The 18,875-nt window shown below is 27.3% G+C and overlaps 4 protein-coding genes across 6 annotated transcripts; 3 read left to right on the top strand and 1 right to left on the bottom strand.

Moving 5' to 3' along the window:
* The first annotated feature begins 799 nt into the window (after positions 1 to 799).
* Positions 800 to 6,896, top strand: LOC118450936 (maltase A3). Its single transcript, XM_035886948.2, has 10 exons — positions 800 to 1,139; positions 2,223 to 2,561; positions 4,051 to 4,230; positions 4,330 to 4,487; positions 4,569 to 4,706; positions 4,801 to 5,006; positions 5,083 to 5,278; positions 5,373 to 5,827; positions 5,939 to 6,079; positions 6,154 to 6,896. Exons 2-10 carry the CDS (start codon positions 2,387 to 2,389, stop codon positions 6,857 to 6,859), a joined length of 2,355 nt encoding a protein of 784 aa, XP_035742841.2. The 5' UTR covers positions 800 to 1,139; positions 2,223 to 2,386; the 3' UTR covers positions 6,860 to 6,896.
* A 2,470-nt stretch (positions 6,897 to 9,366) lies between these two features.
* Positions 9,367 to 13,644, top strand: CD98hc (CD98 heavy chain). Of its 2 annotated transcripts, none has more exons than XM_085660105.1 (11): positions 9,367 to 9,517; positions 9,665 to 9,719; positions 9,804 to 10,067; positions 10,749 to 11,127; positions 11,234 to 11,475; positions 11,645 to 11,770; positions 11,885 to 12,111; positions 12,208 to 12,388; positions 12,475 to 12,701; positions 13,242 to 13,391; positions 13,467 to 13,644. In XM_085660105.1, the coding sequence occupies exons 3-11, from the start codon at positions 9,819 to 9,821 to the stop codon at positions 13,549 to 13,551; spliced, it is 1,866 nt and encodes a 621-aa protein (XP_085516231.1). In that variant the 5' UTR covers positions 9,367 to 9,517; positions 9,665 to 9,719; positions 9,804 to 9,818; the 3' UTR covers positions 13,552 to 13,644. The 2 variants fall into 2 exon arrangements, with proteins under 2 accessions (XP_085516231.1, XP_035742847.2); XM_035886954.2 differs by having other exon boundaries at positions 9,817 to 10,067; positions 13,467 to 13,643.
* Positions 13,645 to 13,920: 276 nt separating this feature from the next.
* LOC118450932 (JNK1/MAPK8-associated membrane protein) lies at positions 13,921 to 15,571 on the bottom strand. Its single transcript, XM_035886945.2, has 4 exons — positions 14,863 to 15,571; positions 14,589 to 14,758; positions 14,433 to 14,509; positions 13,921 to 14,344 (listed from the first exon to the last, which is right to left on the bottom strand). The coding sequence occupies exons 1-4, from the start codon at positions 15,306 to 15,308 to the stop codon at positions 14,129 to 14,131; spliced, it is 909 nt and encodes a 302-aa protein (XP_035742838.1). The 5' UTR covers positions 15,309 to 15,571; the 3' UTR covers positions 13,921 to 14,128.
* Positions 15,572 to 15,646: 75 nt separating this feature from the next.
* LOC118450934 (BRCA1-associated RING domain protein 1) lies at positions 15,647 to 18,303 on the top strand. 2 transcript variants are annotated; one of them, XM_085659478.1, is made up of 10 exons: positions 15,647 to 15,722; positions 15,907 to 15,987; positions 16,082 to 16,267; positions 16,363 to 16,537; positions 16,713 to 16,793; positions 16,881 to 17,077; positions 17,166 to 17,381; positions 17,467 to 17,576; positions 17,649 to 17,767; positions 17,868 to 18,303. In XM_085659478.1, the coding sequence occupies exons 2-10, from the start codon at positions 15,917 to 15,919 to the stop codon at positions 18,234 to 18,236; spliced, it is 1,524 nt and encodes a 507-aa protein (XP_085515604.1). In that variant the 5' UTR covers positions 15,647 to 15,722; positions 15,907 to 15,916; the 3' UTR covers positions 18,237 to 18,303. The 2 variants fall into 2 exon arrangements, with proteins under 2 accessions (XP_085515604.1, XP_035742839.2); XM_035886946.2 differs by lacking the exon at positions 15,647 to 15,722 and having other exon boundaries at positions 15,790 to 15,987.
* The last annotated feature ends 572 nt before the right edge of the window (positions 18,304 to 18,875 follow it).

The raw sequence follows: 18,875 nt of genomic DNA on the forward strand, positions 1-18,875 counted from the left end.
TCTCTTACTTTTCGTTCCCTCTTGTTTCAAATATAGATAATTTCAGTAAAAATATATACACACACACACATATGAGATGATAACTTGTCTTTGAAAAATCTATGAAATGGATTCATAATAATGTCATTTCTTATCGTAATCCATTAATCGAAATTATAAGTTCTATTAAAGAACTTTTCTTTATTTTCTTGACGTATGATCGATCGACTTAAACTTATTAGTGCCATCCTTCTAATAATTAAAATAATTCGGGGTCATCTACGTAGCTATTTTCATGCTCCAATGTCACGAATTCTAAATTTAATTATAACTGACTTCTTATATGCTCGCTTGTAAAAATTAAAACAGAAAAAAAAGAAATATTAATAATCATGCATGCCTATAAGTTCCGTTGTTACGCATCGACAATAATACATTATTAAAAATACTTAATATTTTACAATTTTTTTATATATATAAATAAATAAATACTTATATCAAGCATGAAATCTAAGCTGAAAGATAGAAAACAGATATATGATATCAAATGTCCATACGAGTACGATAAAATACAAAATTAACTCATGACGTAAATCTGGTAATTGGCTTTGGTGCGAAATGCGCATAATGATGTCTCCATCCATGAAATTTGCGAATAAAATGAATATTATATACACGTTTACATGTACTTCATACACAATAATATCATGAATCGGAAATGGATATGATAGAATTGTCTATAGGTTGAAAAAAATAAAATTTATCTATTAGTTCGTGCCAATACAATCAATCGCTCAACGTTGAAACTTTTTAGATAGATACGATTGTCAAAAATCATTTGGTGGGGAGGACTCAAGCTTCACACTACAAAGAACGACCATCAATTTCGTCTTCACTAACGTTACTGGCTTGCTGCTAATTATGTCAATATAAAATATTTTTTTTCCGTTTTCTTCTGTTTGTTTTTGCTTTCTATTTTGTTCTCTCTTTATATAAAAAAACGTAAAACACGATCTAAAATACAAAACAAAAAGTTCGTCTATTTTAATATGTGTTCGGTGATGAAATAATTTAATAATTGAAATTAATTCAAGTGAAATGACTATTATTTCTAATAATTTCAAACTGTCCCAAATAAACGTTATATTGGCATTCTCAAGGTAAGTGAATTTTCTATCGTATTTTATTTTGTAAATATGTTATAATATACGTACATCGAAATATTATCGACTTGGGTGAAAAAAAATATTTTTGTATAAAGCTATTATCGCATGACATCGTGCTCGATTGAGAATAGAGCAGAATCGTTTGCGTCAAAACGACTTAGGAAGAATGCCAAGATCGAGAATGCCAAGTGAACTTCGTCTTAACAAGTGTGTCATCTTATATGCTTGCTTTTTTACTACCGTTTATTGCTCCTAACTCTCTCTATCTACTTAAAATTGAAAAATGTTTGACTAAATATTATTATAACGACAATTGAATAGAATAAAAATAGGATGTTTTTGAAATATTAATAATTTACATATAAAATTATTCTATTACTATATTCTTAAATATTCGTTAATAAATATAAATGCAAGATTAAACGTTATTATAATGATAATCAAATAAAACAGAAATAAAATGTTTTTAAAACATTAGAATTAATATAGGTAATTAACTCATTGATATATCCTTATTTATTTATAACTTTTTACAATCTAATCTGTTTGCTTGATTTTTTTTATATAACAAATATATTCGTCGCTATTTGCCATATCATTGAAAACATAAAATAATAATTAAATAATAAGGAAGATGAACTAATCATTTTTCTCTCGACCTAATATATTCTTGATTTTATTACATGTATACTTTTAAACTTGTAAAAAGTTATGAAACTACAGCAAATTTCAAAATTAAATTCGGTAACTATGAACAGCTCGATATTAAAGAGACCCGAGTAAATCTTTTTAAGTCTATGTAAACGATATACCGAATTAATTAGTTTCATTCTATTATAAAAATCTAATCAATGTTTGTCATTATTTAAATGATGCGTTACCATTAGCAATAACCTATTAACGTGTTTTTTGCTTCTTTTTTCTCTATCATTGAAATATTCTCAACGATTTCGCGTTCCGAATAAAAATACATAGGTATGTATATCTACATACGTAAATATACCAGGTATATTAATTTTGTCGATAAATCAAATCTCTAATATCGAAAAAAAAAAAAAGCCATTTTTCGTGTTACAGACAGTAAGCAGTTCATCGATGATTAAAACTCGAAGATCAAAACGATAACGTTCGATAAAAAATTGATAATTCATATGTAGAAAAAACAAAAAAAAAAAGAAGAAAAACAGATAAAAATTTATATACAGACGAATTTTACGTCAATCCTATAACAAGCTATAATTATGTCGCACTCAATGTGCACGATATTACGCTTTATTTTACTCTTGGGAATTTTAACAAGAGGGATAAAATGCGTCGATCTCTCAAATAAAGAATGGTGGGAAACAACGCTCGTGTATCAAATCTGGCCAAGAGGATTTCAAGATAGTGATGGCGATGGTGAAGGCGATTTAAAAGGTATGTATATACGTGATATATTTCTCTAGTATTGATTAGGAAAATTCTTTTCATTTATGAATAAAGAAAAATTATTACTCATTTATTTCTAAATCAAATATAAATAAGCATAAAGAAATCTTCCTCACCGTATTCGAAACTTTCATATCGAAAAAACTTCAAGTAAAAGTGGAAAATTCGAAATTTGCTGAATCTAAAAAAAAAGAGAAAAGAAAAAAATATTATAATTAATTTAATCTTATTATCAAAGAAATTTTATTATATCTGATTTACTTTTTATCGACGTAGTAAAAATGATCGATCTCAGCGCCACTGCTTTTCCTCCTAATGATGAGCTCTACTTTACCTATGAAAGAAACTTTTTATAATCTATGTTCTATCGAAAAATAAGATTTAATAATATTATATATTATTAAATCTAAATTTGTAATTAAATTCAATAAGATTTATATTGATAAAAATAATTAATAATAATGTTTATAAAACAAATAATATATCGATTATTTGAGTCGCGATATGTAAACTTGCGATATACTTAAATACCCTTTATAATTAAAATTATCGTCTGTATTATACGCGACGTAATTTTTACAATAAAAAGATATTATTTTGAAGTCCTGCAGTGATATAATTACTCATGAAGAGTCGAAAAATACTTAAATAAATATAAATATTTAAGCTATATTTATTCTTAGTAATTATTATTGAATAAATGAATTTTTCTATTCTTAAAGGACTTTATCATGAATATACATATTAGGTTTATATATACTATAGCCATTTTAAAAGTTCGTGGCTTTTTTTTAAATATTAGGTAGTCTGAAAAGTTCGTACCGATTTTGTCATTACGTTACTTACCAGAAATTGGCACGAACTTTCCGGACAACCTAATATATAACTTTCATTCTTAAAGTGAAACACATCTTAAAGTATATATCTCCAATGTACATACATACATCATACATGCATACGTACATACATAAATATTCATACAAATATACATCATACGCGTGCGCGCGCACGCGCACACACCATATTAAAAATCTCAATGCACAAATATTACTCATGATTTGAATTAATAAATTTTGTTTTAATTTGACTGTCATATATTATATATCAAATGAATTCCAAGTAAAATCCCTTGTATCATTGATCAATGAAATTCATACAATGAAAAACTTTTATTCTTTAACAATCTTATAATTTAATAATTACGTATTGTAATAAAATGAATCATCGGCTTCTATAATTGTCAATCCTAATAAAAATATTTTCTTTTATTGATTTCTCCCTACAAATTCTTCAAGAATTTTAGTAACTAATTTAACCATCATTGGCCATATTGCTTTCTCTTTTGTCTCGTTAATTTTGACGCGAAATTTTAAAAAGATGAACTTTAACCAATACATTTTTTGAATTTCTATTTATATAAATTTCATAAAGCAATTATGTATTACGAATATATTATAATTAATTTTTTATGTTACAGGCATTATTAGTAAACTTAATTACATTAAGGAACTTGGAATCGAAACAATATGGCTTAATCCTATTTATGGATCTCCTCTAGTGGATAGTGGATTTGATGTTTCTAATCATACAGATATAAATCCTTTATTTGGAAACTTTGCAGATTTTTATAGAATAATAGAAGAAGCACATAAGCGTGGTATGTCTCTGTCTCTGTTTTATTTTTCTTATGACAAATATGTACATGATAAATCTTTTCATTTTCTCTATATAATAAAAATTTTTAACTATCTTTTAGAATTAAAGGTCATGATAGATATAATACCAAATCATTCTAGCAACAAACATCGATGGTTTTTATTATCTACACAAAATATTAAGCCTTACAATGATTACTATATTTGGGCAAATGGATCTGTAGACAAGAAAGGTAATAAGATGCCACCTAATAATTGGGTAAGTATATTTCAAAAGATTATTTAGAAATAATACTATATAAAATAACAAATAGATAACAAGATAATATTGCTTAATTAGGTAAGCACTTATAATAAAGAAAAAGAAGGATCAGCATGGACTTGGAATGATGTTAGAAAGCAATGGTATTATCATAAATTTCACGAGAAACAACCAGATCTTAATTTACGAAATGAAAATGTTATTAAGGAATTATGGGTACGGTAAAAACATAACATTATTTACATGACATGGTTAAGTAAATTTGCTTGCACTACAAATAAATAATAAATGATATTTCTTTATATAATAGGATATTTTGAAATTTTGGTTAGAAAAACATGTAGATGGTTTCCGTTTTAACTCAGTACCATATTTTTTTGAAGATAAAGAATTACGAAATGAACCATTTGTTGGAAGTGGTAATCATACTTTTGGACTTAAAGAAAGTATTGAACTTCTTTATGTATTTCGTGCCTATATCAACAACTGGGTAGAAGAAAACAATGCAAGTTCAAAGTAAGTTGTTTTCTCTGCTCATCCAGTTTATTTTAAAGAGATTTAATCCTAATGCAATCATGCATTTATTTTTTAGATTATTAATAGCAGAATCATATGATTCTGTTCATAATCTTATAGCTTATTACGGTAATGATACACACAAAGGTATTCCACCTACTAATACACTCTTCATCAATCCTATTCATAATAAAACAGATGCTGATTATATCAAAAGCGTAATAGATGAATGGTTTCATCTTTTACCTGAAAATGCAAGCACAAATTGGATGGTAAGGAAAAAGTGCATAACTTGCAAAATAATTCATTATAATCTATAAAATAGATTTAATTATAATCTACAAAATAATTTTTATATCATTGTAGCTAAGTAATCATGACTTCTCGAGAGTACCATCGAGAATTGGATTAAATCGTGTTGATGGACTTCATATGCTTAGTTTACTTCTACCTGGGCAAGCATATACATATTATGGTGAAGAGATAGCAATGTTAGATTCCAAAATTCGATGGCATGAAACGATTGATCCAATGGGCTGTGCTCAGACAGAGGACACATATGAAAATTTTTCCAGAGATCCAGCAAGAGCACCTATGCAATGGAATAACGAAGTATCCGCTGGTTTCTCCACAAATAAATCTACATATCTTCCTGTAAACCCTGAATATGTCACTAGAAATGTGAAATATCAAGAAGCCCAAGAACGCAGCAACTTAAGAACTTATAAAAGGCTAGCCAAACTTAGAAAAGATATAGTTTTTACTCATGGAGACTATGAACTTAAATCTACAAATAATAACAACGTACTTATTTTAAAACGGTTGGTGTATTCAAAATTATTAAAGACGTGTATGTGTATGTGTGTGTGTGTGTGTGTATGTGTGTGTTTTCATAAGGCAAATTCTACTCCATAATATATGTTTATATACAGATCATTGCAAAATCATCCTGTATATATAGTTATTGTGAATCTGTGGATTCATCAAGAACAAATAAATTTGGCATCTCTATATCCAGATATAGATGACAATTTAGAAATTGTAATATATTCAAGTAATTCCATCTATACTACGTGAGTATATGAATACAAAGAAAAATATTTATAAATAATTTATTGAAATACATAACATACATTTATTTTTTCAGAGACACTGTACCAAGAAGTAATATTATGCTTACGGCAAATGCTGCTTTAGTATTAAAAGGAAAGGAAACACCACAGACTACATCTACCATTTCTACTATTCCTACTATATCTACTATATCTATTCCAGTTAGTGACATAACTCCATCAGTAAATGTTACAACGAAAGACCCAAACAGTTCAGAAAAGCCAACGGAAGGCCCAATCAGTACAAAAAGGCCAACAGAAGCGCCAGACAGTACAAGTAGTCCAACAAAAAATCCAAGCAGTTCAGAAAAGCCAACGGAAGGCCCAACCAGTACAAATAACCCGACAAAAAATCCAAACAGTTCAGAAAAGCCAACAGAAGGCCCAACCAGTACAAGTAATCCGACAAAAAATCCAAACAGTTCAGAAAAGCCAACGGAAGACTCAATCAGTACAAGTAACCCAACAAAAAATCCAAACAGTTCAGAAAAGCCAACGGAAGACCCAACCAGTACAAGTAACCCAACAAAAAATCCAAATAGTTCAGAAAAGCCAACAGAGGACCCAACCAATACAAGTAAGCCATCAAAAAGTCCAAACAGTTCAGAAAAGCCAACAGAAGACCCAACCAACACAAATACCTCAACGAAAGACCCAAACAGTTCAGAAATATCCAGCACTTCTAAATTTATCTTGATACTAAGCACAAGTTTGATTGTTATATTATTATCTGCGTTTTGAATTATATTATATAATAATAAAAGAAAAGTATACATAATACTATTTTCTTACAATTCTAAACATTTAAAATTATAATTTCTCAATATTTAAATGTTTACACGTTAATGAGACGCAATTCAATACCAAATGAATCATATCAAAGCAGATTTAACTGTGATTTATAAATTAACTTCATCATGCAACGTATACAAGAGCGTTAACAATATGATAAATACAGTTGAAGACATTCATTTAGAAGACAAGTTTATCGTGCATTATCGCGAAGAGAAATAGTTATAAAGATAATTTTTAAATCGTATAAAATAATTCTTTATTAATTATCCTAATAGATACAATAACAGTGAACTGAATTTAATAAAACTTGATAGAATGTTATCGAAAAAAAATAACTGAAATAAACTTGACAAATGTATAAATATCTAATCTCATAAAGATTCGTTTTTCGTTAAAGGATATTTCTTTTCTAAGGATAATGGATCGCTAGAGAGATAAATATGAGAGGTCGTCTACTATCTTATCTGTGTATTAATAAGAAAACAATAAAAATATATCATTCGTATTAATTGGATACTTATGAAAGCCGGCCACGGCATTTCGTATTATCTATAACAATAAATCGTTTGTTATCTTGAATGAATGAATCTTGTGTATGCGTGTGCGTCTGTGTTTGTATACATATATATATTTATACAACGTCCTTCCAATAAGGTAGAGATTTCTAACATTAATTCAATAAATGTATAAATGTACATATATACATATATGTATATGTACATACACATTTATACATATATAAGTTTATCCAGCCAATGCCTCATACTAATAACCTGGCGAATAACGTATACATATATACATTATATATATAGTTCTTATGTTGTTAGTTCGTCGCTGTAATTCTACGGAGAAACATCGAAACTAAAAGTATTAAAGAATGAAAAACGACGAAAAAATTTGTTTGTGTTATTACAAGCAATTTTATGATAGTATAAATACAAACATTGTCAAACAATCAAAATTAAAAGGTACGTCGGTCAATCACTTTTTTTTTACTTAATAAATACGTATCCATTTACTATTTCTTTCGTAATTACGATAGCATTTGTTTACTTTACGAATTCTTAATAATAATAAAAAATTTCTTTTTTTTTTTTTCAGGCCGTCCGAACAATTATAACGTTACACCTTGGATAAAAACGCGATTATGTTTATTTTGGATGTTCTGGATGGCACTTTTATTAGCTCTTGTAATTTCTATTTTAATATGTTGCTGTTTTTTATTATCGACATGCCCTAACTCGATAAAAAATATTAAACAAAATATAACAAATTTCTTGAATATCTAAATTTATGCCTTGGAATCTCCGTATAAAGAAAATTAAACGAGCTCCCACGTGCGGAAAGTTATTTGAAAGATTTTTGAATTATTTATAAAACGGATATTAGATAAGACGATGAAGAAAATTTTGTTTAAAAGAATTATACATTTATCATACGTATAAAAATTCAGATTGTATATTCCAATAATGTGTTTCATATAATTATTGGCCGAAAAAAATTATCTTATAATAACGAAGTATGAGTGAAACTTGATCAGTGAAATACGTAACGTAAAGATGTCAGCATTCTAGTCAAGGATTTATTAAAAGAAACAAAGAGATTAAGAATACGAGATTGTTACAGTGATTAACATTTTTTTTAATACTATAAGCAGGAAGAATAATACTATAATTCTTACGAGGTTAAATCCTTGATATGTAAAATCGGATTAAATATGAAAATAAATCAAACGTCAACTTATAATGATAGTCAGAGATATTTATAAATAAATACAGAAGCTTATAATAAAATTGTTATTGAATTAAATCGATACGTTATATACTCTTAATCCTTCCTAACTTATTGTAACTTTTACCACGATCTGTATATTTATATATATATACTTTATCTGCATATTTATATATATATATATATATATATATATATATAATTTCTATATAGTTTATATTTAATATCTTTCATTAGCTTTTTTTAATCTTATCACGAGTCTCCATTCAAAAAAGGAAAAAAAAAGAAAAAAGAAAAATCAAATATCGCGCATTTCTATAATACGTTTGAAGTCAGTCGTTTTGATAAAAATCGATAAATGCAACATTAGTATGTAGCATGACACGAATTATGAGTCAAATCAGAGCAATGTACCGAAATAAAGTATCGGAACTAGTAATTGTAAATCCCTGAGTCAATAAAATTATTGGATTTTTTATTTTATCATTTTTTTCATTTTAATTTTTTAATTATTTCATAACGCATTCAATAACAATATGAGAAAGAGAGGGATTTTCAATGGCGAAAAATTAAAGTAATAAATAAAGAAGAAATTTTTTTTTAAATCTTCTTAATTTTTATCCTTCGAATATTAAAAAAAAAAAAAAAAAAAAAAGCACGAAAAAAGTATATGCCAGCCCTGCGATCATACGTGAATACATCGTGTTCTACATCTCGATTAAATTTTATTCCATTAGTACTAACGGAGAGGTCAAAAGTAAGAAGAACTCGAAGAAAAATCGTTGAATTTTCAACGGTACAGAGTTGCGCAGACTAGTCTTTCGATCTTATTCGAGGACTGCGAGTGGATGCTGGTGGTTGTCTAATCACTAAGTACGTTAGAAATTTATATTTCATTTTATCGATAGACCTAGATTTTTTATTTTTTTATTATTTCTATCCTATAAAACAATCGCTGAAAAAACAGCATCTTATTTAATTTATTTATTTTTAAATTAAATAATAATTCGGATTTTTTAGATTGAATTCCGAGTTTAAGCTGAGCTACGGGAATAAGAGACTGCGAAAGTTAGGGGTAAGTACAGTGTAGACAAAGAATTCTATTTAAAAATTCAGATGAGTTTCTCTACGTTCTACGATATACATACGTACTTAATAGAATTGTTTCGTAGCTATGGAGAGTGGGAGGCAGGATTTAGATAACAACGAAATGAAAGAATCGTCTCGGGCGTCTTCAGTCGTTCCAACGTGCAAGTCTGAAACAGATGATAGTACTCCAGTTTCCTTTGATCAACAATTAAAATCTTACGAACTTTTAAACATGGGAAAACAAAATGGGGGAGAAAGTGATCTCGATGATGGAACAAAGGAGAGAATGCTTACGGATGAGAGTAAAATTTCGCCTACTAAAGATGCCACAGAGGTAATATCAACGCCATCATTTTTATTTTCTCCTTTTTGTTTCTTACATTATGGATTTATTATGCTTTCACATGGTTTTTTTTTCTTTTTTTTTTTGTAAATATGAAACCGAGAAACTATGCATTTATATATTATGTCGAGACGATGTGTAACATAAGGTATACGATAACGTATAGATATATTTTTATAATATAATTTTTCTTCGTATTTCAAAGAAATTAAGATGAAATTAATGTAGGAAGAGGACGGTTTTTCCAACATAACCGGGTATTTACCATGACTTGCAATATGAATAAAATATTGCTCTCTTCAAATAAAATACAATAATTTAATTTAAAGATACAGATATTCTATTTATTTATTATGTAATAAAATGTAAGAATAATAAAGACACGTATTAGATTTTCTTTAAAAAAATCGAAGATCTTTTTATGATTACGTCTATATTTTTTTAAAATCTATTATATCGAATGGAATTCTATTTTTAGAAATAATTTGTTAAAACCAGTAATAATCTATAAAAGAGATTACTTTACTTAATTTTGTAAAGAAATAAAATGATGTATAGAAGCAAGAAGTTTTCGAAATTGCATCATACTTTCTCTTAGTGAAATATATCTAAATTAACAGTTTATAGTTCTTGTCATTGTTACATGAAAATAAAAATATTTTTCGTTTATAGGTTAAATTTATATCGGAAAATGGAGATGCAAAAATCGATATTGAAACTGCTAAACAGACATTTTCTGGAATGGGGAAAGAAGAGTTGATGAAATTTGCTAATGATCCATTTTGGGTTCGTTTAAGATGGTTTTTATTCATTAGTTTTTGGATATTATGGATCGCTATGTTAGCTGGTGCTATAGCTATTATTTTAATGGCACCAAAGTGCGTAGCACCAAAGCCTAGAAAATGGTGGGAAGAGAGTCCTATTGTTCGATTACAATTTTCTGATTCGTCTACCAAAAATTTAAAAGGTTTTCAATCTCTCCTGGATGAATTAAAGGAACAACATATAAAAGCAATTTGTTTACCATCGATAATGAAAGGAAGTTTAGAAGGTATAAACAAAAATAATGCAAATCATCTTTGCTATTGATATTCCTTCCAAAAAATATATATAGAAAGATTTTTATTGATATCTATATTATTACTTATGGCATTTAGGACATACGGAAAATTTCATAGAATTGGATCCGCAAGTAGGCGACATAAGCGATTTAGAAGATCTTATTAAAGCTGCAAAGGAAAGAGACCAGCATCTTATTTTGGAATTAGATCCTAATCATTCTTCCATGAAACACTTTTGGTTCGAACAATCTGTTAACAATAAAAATCCTTACACAGATTACTATATTTGGGCAGATGGACATACTTCTGATGGTGAAAGGCAACCTCCTAATAATTGGGTATATTTAATATTCTTGTAATCATTTGAATCCTATAAGTGCCTATGAATGTTTTGTAAATACATCCTTTCTATATACACATATTTATGGTTATTTGCATATATTTTGGATAAAAAGTATTTTATTTTACAAATGTATTTAGATTTTATAATTATTTATTTTAATATAGCTAAGTGTAAATGGAGGATCTGCCTGGGAATGGAATGAGCAAAGAGGCCAATATTATCTTCATCAATTTAATAAATTTCAGCCAGATCTAAATTTCTCTAACCCACAAGTGGTAGGAGAATTTGAAGTAAGTTATTTTTTGTTTGATAAACGATTTTGAATGAATTAATTGGTATGACATAAATCTATTTATTGGTATGACATAAATCAATATATTTTCTTTAATATTGTTTTATTTTAGAATATTTTGAAACATTGGTTAAAATTGGGAATTAATGGTTTTCGTTTAGCAAATACTCAATATTTGACAGAAGATCCTATTTTGAGAGATGAATCTCTGAGTACAATACCAACTGAAACTGATAATTATCAATCATTGGTGCATGTATATACCCGAGATCGACCAAAAAATGTAGCAGTTTTAACAAAATGGCAAGAAATAGTTTACAATGAAACTAAAGGGCAAGGGTAATTATTTTGAATATTTAAAAATCAAAAGAAATATATTCATATAATTATATATATTTTTTCTACATATGATGAGTTTCTAATAAAATTTCACAGCTTATTTACATTACAAGATGATATTGGAGCAGATATTTTAGAAGTTTACAATGAAAAGAAGGCATTAAGTCTTCCACAAAATTCTCAATTTCTAACAACAGCAAATGCTAGCATAAATGCAACAATTTTGTATAAAGGCATTAAACAGTGGATAAATATTTCATCTTGGCCTGGATGGGATGTAAGCATCGTTAAAATAAAGAGAAATATGTCCAACATATAAGCTTTTTCTTTTTTAGAAAATACAATAATATTTATTTATTATAGGTAAATGGAGAACAATATAGTTTAAGACAACGAATGGCAGGTGATATAGCTGATAGCATAACACTAATGTTTATGCTTTTGCCAGGAACACCTATTCTTAGATTAAATGATACATTATCTGCCAAAAATGCATTTACAATATTAGCTAAAGCTCGTACAAGTGCAACATTTCTTTATGGAGAAACTGATCTTAGAGTCGTAAATGGAAGCGTTTTTGTATATACAAGGTAAAATCCTTTTAGATAATTACTTAATATATGTCAATATTTTTATAGTAACTCCTAATATGTGTATATATATATATGATAATCGCTAAAAGTTTAATGATACATTATTAACGAATAATAGTAATATTAATCATACTACAATAAATCTACAAAGAATAGAGCAATTGGTTGTATTCACATGATAACATAACACAAATTGATCCATTTAGAGCTCAATTATTATGTCCAAAGTTATTCTTTACATTGATATTTAAGGTACATAACTGATAATACCTTCATATAATAAACTAACCAAGATTAATTTACCTTGTTTCATGTTTCCTTCTATGTGTCACAGGAGTTGGTGAGTTCACTAACATACTGTATGCATTTCTCTGCATGTCATTTCAAATAGATCTTTTATTTAATATATGTAATTATGGTTTATATAGTTTAATAATAACATACACGATGTGTATGTTATTATTAAACAAAGTTAATGGAATCAAAAGACCATTAAATTTTTATGGACCTTAGTTCTATTTTTTAATGAATTTTTAGGTTGAAAAGTGGTAATCCAGGATATCTAGTAGCATACCAAAGCGAAGAATATCCTACAATTATAGATTTATCATCTATACCTGGAATATCAGAAGAAGTGACTATACTTACATATAGTCCTAATTATACTCAAAATGGAGGTACCTTGAAGTAAGTACATAAAATCTAAAATATTCTGAAATAAAACCTTACAAAACACTACTAATTTATTCATTGATTTTTCAGAACAAAGCTATCTTCAAATATGATACCTATATCATCTAAGAGTACATTGATTCTAACTTTTGTACCCAAGGATGATGTAAACTAATATTGTGCATTTAATACTCACTCGCTATCTATAATGAACGTAATTATTTGTTTTATGCAAATGATTTGCTTGATGTTAATTACGATTAATATATCATTAAAAAGTATGGCAAAGTATTGAAAAGTTGTACATTTTTTTAACTCTATTTTAAAAAATTCCATAAGAAATATCTAATATTACTTAGTAAACTGATAAAATCAAATAGAATTAAACTTTTATTTTCATATGTATACTTAAAAGATATCAAGTGGATATTTAAATTTTAAAATTAAATGGAGAATTAAATTATTGATGAATAATATATAATAAGTCTTTATTCAACAAAAAAGTTTGCTTTAAAACTAATTATACAGTAATTTGATCTTATTAATTTATTTTTGTATATATATATAAATTTTTAGCTTAATGAAAAGAGTAATTTGAAATATTCAATAGAAGCTTATATTAACAGATAATTGTAAATGAAATTGAGATATCAAATTCTAAAAAAATAAGAGATTTTGCTTGATTGTAAAAAAGATATTTACCACTAGGATTGACACTGTTTCACTTACTGGTTAAAAAAAAGTGTTTTTTATTATTGTATATCAAGTTTATGTGGATCAGTAAACCTTGCTGTAAAAATATAAAACAATGCAGGTAAGGGAACCAAAACAAGCATTGCTGGATGAATACTAATACCACGTAATGTAGCAACAGCTACTACTCCGTAACCATGTAACAACCAATGACCAAGTATTACTATTACATTTTTTACATCTGAAACTGAGCTAAGTAACAGGGATTTCATGGTCTGTAAAAATTTAATAGATTAGTATTAATAAACTATATAACAAGATATAAATATTAAAGTAAATAGAAAAATATATAAAATCTTTTACCTGATTTAATTTGAAAGCAAAGTGTGCTGCATTTGATAAAACTGACAAAATAATAGTGATATAAGGAAATGAGTAATCTGCAAAATATAATATTATATCAGTGCGAAATATTTTATTAGTTCAATAAAAAAAGTCAATGATTTATTTCTTATTTACATATAAGACCTCCTCCAACGGCATGTAAAAGTGCTAAAATAGGATAGAAATATAGTGCAGCATATATTGAAAATTTTCCATGTTTAGGTAAGAATTTTTTTGTTATCATTGGCCTTAAAATTAGCATAATAACTACGCCAAGGGCATAAAAAACAAAAACCATGGTATATCTAAAAGATAATAAAATATAAATTAATTTATATGTACGTAAATAATTTTTTAATGGAAGAAATCTCATTGAAAGATTAAAATATACAATTAAAATGTTACTAACAAAGGATATACTGCTTCTTGAGTACAATGCAAAGTTGTTTCATAGTTTGGACTAGGATTATGTAGTAGTGTATACCAATCTGAAAGACGACGTGTTTTACAAGATCTTATTCCAAATGTACCGATAGGATCAGTTAATTGTAAAGTAATGAGGGATGCACTCAAAACTTCAAATAATGCAGACAGATGCAATGCAATGACTTCTTTAGGTATATTTCGTCGCATTGAGACCCCATCAATACAGAACCAATGTAAAACTAATGCTAGTAATGCCATGAATCCAAGATATAACCAATCATAAAACATAGGTGCATCTTCACAAAGAACACAGGCAGAAGAAACATTTGTTCTAAATCCACGAGGGCACGCACCACAGTCACTCCAATTTCCATTTGCTAATAATTCTTTTCCACAATACATACCAGGACATCGTGTTAATGTATTCATACTTTAATATTTCAATATTCTTTAACATATATTTTTTATAGAAGATAAAATTTACATAGTCTTGATGTAAAATAAATATTAAATTTTTTTAAACAAGAAATATTGATATATCGGCTCATATCTCTATTGCTATTTGAATTTATATAAAATCATATTATCTATCGTTAATTCAAAAATATCAATCAATATTAACTGATGTTTAATTTATTTAATATTTTAATATCAATGTAATATTGTCAATATATTTTGTTAAATCCTCTAAATCTAACCTTAAAATTTATAATACAACTTTGTTTTCTATTTTCGAAATCCATTAGCCATACACTACACATTGCATTACATACATACGTATGTTATATCTCATAATGCACGCCAATGTGGTCAGTTGCTGTAATCATGTTCATGTACCAGCCGGTAAGGTATATTTTGATAACATAATACAAACACGGTTTCTTGCTAAATTTTTATTTTCTATGTCAATGAAAAATATCAAAGTGCGGGAAAGTTATTTTGTAAAACGTCTCAATTGTACTTTTTGAATTTCATTTGTGTGTCTGAAGTAATAATTTAATATTTTCTGGCTTTATTTTTTGACAAGAAATATCAAAATGGAGATCACGTGGACAAATACTCGCGAGAGTTTAAAAAAGTTTGCGAGTGCATTAATGTGTGGAAAATGGTAATTTCTGTAGGCAAATTAATTTATGATTATTGTAAAAGAATATACAATATTAACATCTTTTTTATTTATTATTTTTGTTTACTTTTCATAGTAGAAGCAAACCGATAAATCCAGTTAGATATACCAATTGTGGACATTTTTTTTGTTCAAACTGTGTAGATGATTCAAAATGTTATCAATGTGATGTACCAGTTAGACCAAATGAAATACGTACCGATCATACAATATTAAATCTTATACGTGACTGTGATGCTATTGCGAATATAATTAAAGAAGAGTAAGATTTATTCATGTATTTTATATAAAATAAATATTATATATTTCTGAATATTAGTATTATATATGAAATTTCTTTTTATATACCATTAATAGAAATTTGTGGGACATACATATTGAAATAAGAAGTATTCCGCAAAGAAATAGATTACCGACTAATTCACAAAATACTATTATTAATTACTTACCAAGAAACACTGTTAACACTGTTAAGAACATAAATAAACGTAATCCAAAGGGTGAAACCCCTTTACATACAGCTTGCATAAAGGTATATTATATAAGCTTTACATATTTTTATATATTATATTATATATTATATACTTTTAGTTTTACTTTATTATTTACTTATAGTTTTACTTTATTATTTACTTATATATAATTATAATATAAAAAATTGCAAGTTGTAATACATTTGTATAAAATATATTTAATTTTTTTTACAGAGACAGAAAGAAACAGTGGAATCTCTTCTTAAAGCTGGTGCAAATCCAAATACAAAAGATAATGCTAACTGGTCACCATTGGTAAATTGCTTAATATAGTTTTAGTTTTTCTTAAATGTAATTGTTAAAATTATTCTATTTATTGACTTATCAAAATTCTTTTCTCAGCAAGAATCTATAAATTTAGGTCACTATGAAATATGTGAATTACTATTAAAGGCTGGTGCATTTTCTAATATACCAGGTATAGAAAATAGGACACCTTTACACGAAGCTGTTATAAATAATAGAGTAAAAGAAGCAAAACTATTACTTGAATATCATGCTAATAGAGATGTTTACGATCAGTATGGTAAAAAACCTATGTATGTATCTATTTTTTATCAGAATATATCTAACATTCAAGAGTTTGATAGTTCCCAAGTTAATAAAATGTAATACATACTTTTACAGAGATTATTGTTGCTCTAAAGAAATGCAGGAAATTCTATCAGATATAGATTTATTTTCTAATAATGTAGACAGCGAACATGATTTAAATTGTACTCTCAATCAATCATTATATAATAGTAATTTGATTGTATATTTATCGAATTTGAATGAAAGAAGCCAAAAATTATTTGAGAGAGCAATTTCAAAACATAAGATAAAATTTGTGCCTACCTATAAGTATGTATAAATCAGAATAATATAATTCTTATATTTTCTAAAGTATAGATATATAATATTATTTTGCTTTAATTTAATATATTAGATCATGCGTAACTCATGTAATAGTCGAAGCAAATAATCAAAATATTACCAAGCTTACCTATGATGTTATGCTTGCTTTACTCCATGGCAAATGGTTACTGACCAGCGAATGTAAGAAGATTAATTAATGATATAAATTGAAAAAATTCATTTATTTATATATTTATTATATTTTTTTCATAGGGATTTCTATGAGCTTAGAATTGGAGGATATACATCAGATGGAATTAGAATTATTTGAAGTCAGTGGTTGTCCTATTTTGGGAGTACCCAAGCGAGCTAGGGAAAACGAAGAACATCAAGTAAATTGGATAATTTTTTATTTATTCATTGTTTTTTCTTTTTTAATAACAGATTAATATACCTAATATACATTTTCTTTGAAATATTCTTTTTCTTCAGAATCCACGATTGTTCAATCGATGTTACTTTTATCTTGCTTTACAAGCTAAGGTTGTTTATCGTATCGGCGATGTTAATTTAACGAAGGAAGAATTGACGAAGTTAATAAACGCAGGTGATGGAACTGTCCTTAACAGAGAACCGAATCCAGAAGATATAAAAGACAAGGAGCAATATATCCCATTTCATACCGCTCGTAATCCTCATCATCCTTTGTACAAGTGTACACACTATATTATATATGCTCCTGGGAAGGATGAACCACGTATAAAATATAACATGTGTCACATAAGAAGTCTACCTCTAATATGGTTAATTGAATGTATAGAGAAGTTTACTTTACTTAATCCATCTCATTTAGGTTTGTAATATAGCAGTTATTTTTTTATATATTTTATTAAAAACCATAATTTAATTAATACGTACATTTTTATATTCGATATACATAGTTGACATATATTTTTATAATCGATAAATAATAAATATTTTCAGAATAGTAAGTATAATCAATTACTTTTTTTTATATACGTTAATGTACTTATGTATGTAATAAGATTTAGACTATTATCTCCGTCCTCTTATACATACGAAATTCATAGTAAACATACAGCTTGCATAGGCAATGATAATTTTTGAAGAAAAATATCGTACGGTATTATGTTGGTACATTTACGGATAAAGTACCGTTAGTCTTGCACATGTGTATTATACGCATTACACATTATGTGGATTGTATTATATGTATCTACAAGATATGAGATTCACACAAATGGGCGGAGCAAAAGAATTGAAAGCGGAAGGGGCGAATCTGACCGAGAAGCAAAAAGTGGCGATAAAGAAGGTAAAAGAAGGGGAAAAAAATAGTGAAAGAGATTGAGTACCAATGAAGTTACACGCTACGAAAAAGAAAGACACGTTCGTTCGTAAACGTAGTGGTATCTCAAAGAACATAGTAAGGCCAAGAGAGAAAGGTCTTTGCCGCATACTCGTAAGGCTATCCACATTACG

Source organism: Vespa mandarinia, chromosome 1 (assembly GCF_050613455.1).
Source record: "Vespa mandarinia isolate Hongniang chromosome 1, ASM5061345v1, whole genome shotgun sequence".
Taxonomy (NCBI): Eukaryota; Metazoa; Arthropoda; class Insecta; order Hymenoptera; family Vespidae; genus Vespa; species Vespa mandarinia.

Excerpts from the sequence above, each read along its gene's own strand:
- LOC118450936 (XM_035886948.2), top strand. The coding sequence starts at position 2,387 with ATGTCGCACTCAATGTGCACGATATTACGCTTTATTTTACTCTTGGGA. Across the intron at positions 5,279-5,372 it reads ATGCAAGCACAAATTGGATG|CTAAGTAATCATGACTTCTC; the intron begins GTAAGGAAAAAG and ends ATATCATTGTAG. Across the intron at positions 6,080-6,153 it reads AGTAATTCCATCTATACTAC|AGACACTGTACCAAGAAGTA; the intron begins GTGAGTATATGA and ends TTATTTTTTCAG.
- CD98hc (XM_085660105.1), top strand. The coding sequence starts at position 9,819 with ATGGAGAGTGGGAGGCAGGATTTAGATAACAACGAAATGAAAGAATCG. Across the intron at positions 10,068-10,748 it reads CTACTAAAGATGCCACAGAG|GTTAAATTTATATCGGAAAA; the intron begins GTAATATCAACG and ends TTTCGTTTATAG. Across the intron at positions 12,702-13,241 it reads AGCGTTTTTGTATATACAAG|GTTGAAAAGTGGTAATCCAG; the intron begins GTAAAATCCTTT and ends ATGAATTTTTAG.
- LOC118450932 (XM_035886945.2), bottom strand. The coding sequence starts at position 15,308 with ATGAATACATTAACACGATGTCCTGGTATGTATTGTGGAAAAGAATTA. Across the intron at positions 14,510-14,588 it reads CGTTGGAGGAGGTCTTATAT|ATTACTCATTTCCTTATATC; the intron begins GTAAATAAGAAA and ends TATATTTTGCAG. Across the intron at positions 14,345-14,432 it reads TTGCTTTCAAATTAAATCAG|ACCATGAAATCCCTGTTACT; the intron begins GTAAAAGATTTT and ends AAATTTTTACAG.
- LOC118450934 (XM_085659478.1), top strand. The coding sequence starts at position 15,917 with ATGGAGATCACGTGGACAAATACTCGCGAGAGTTTAAAAAAGTTTGCG. Across the intron at positions 15,988-16,081 it reads GCATTAATGTGTGGAAAATG|TAGAAGCAAACCGATAAATC; the intron begins GTAATTTCTGTA and ends TACTTTTCATAG. Across the intron at positions 17,078-17,165 it reads CAGTATGGTAAAAAACCTAT|AGATTATTGTTGCTCTAAAG; the intron begins GTATGTATCTAT and ends ATACTTTTACAG.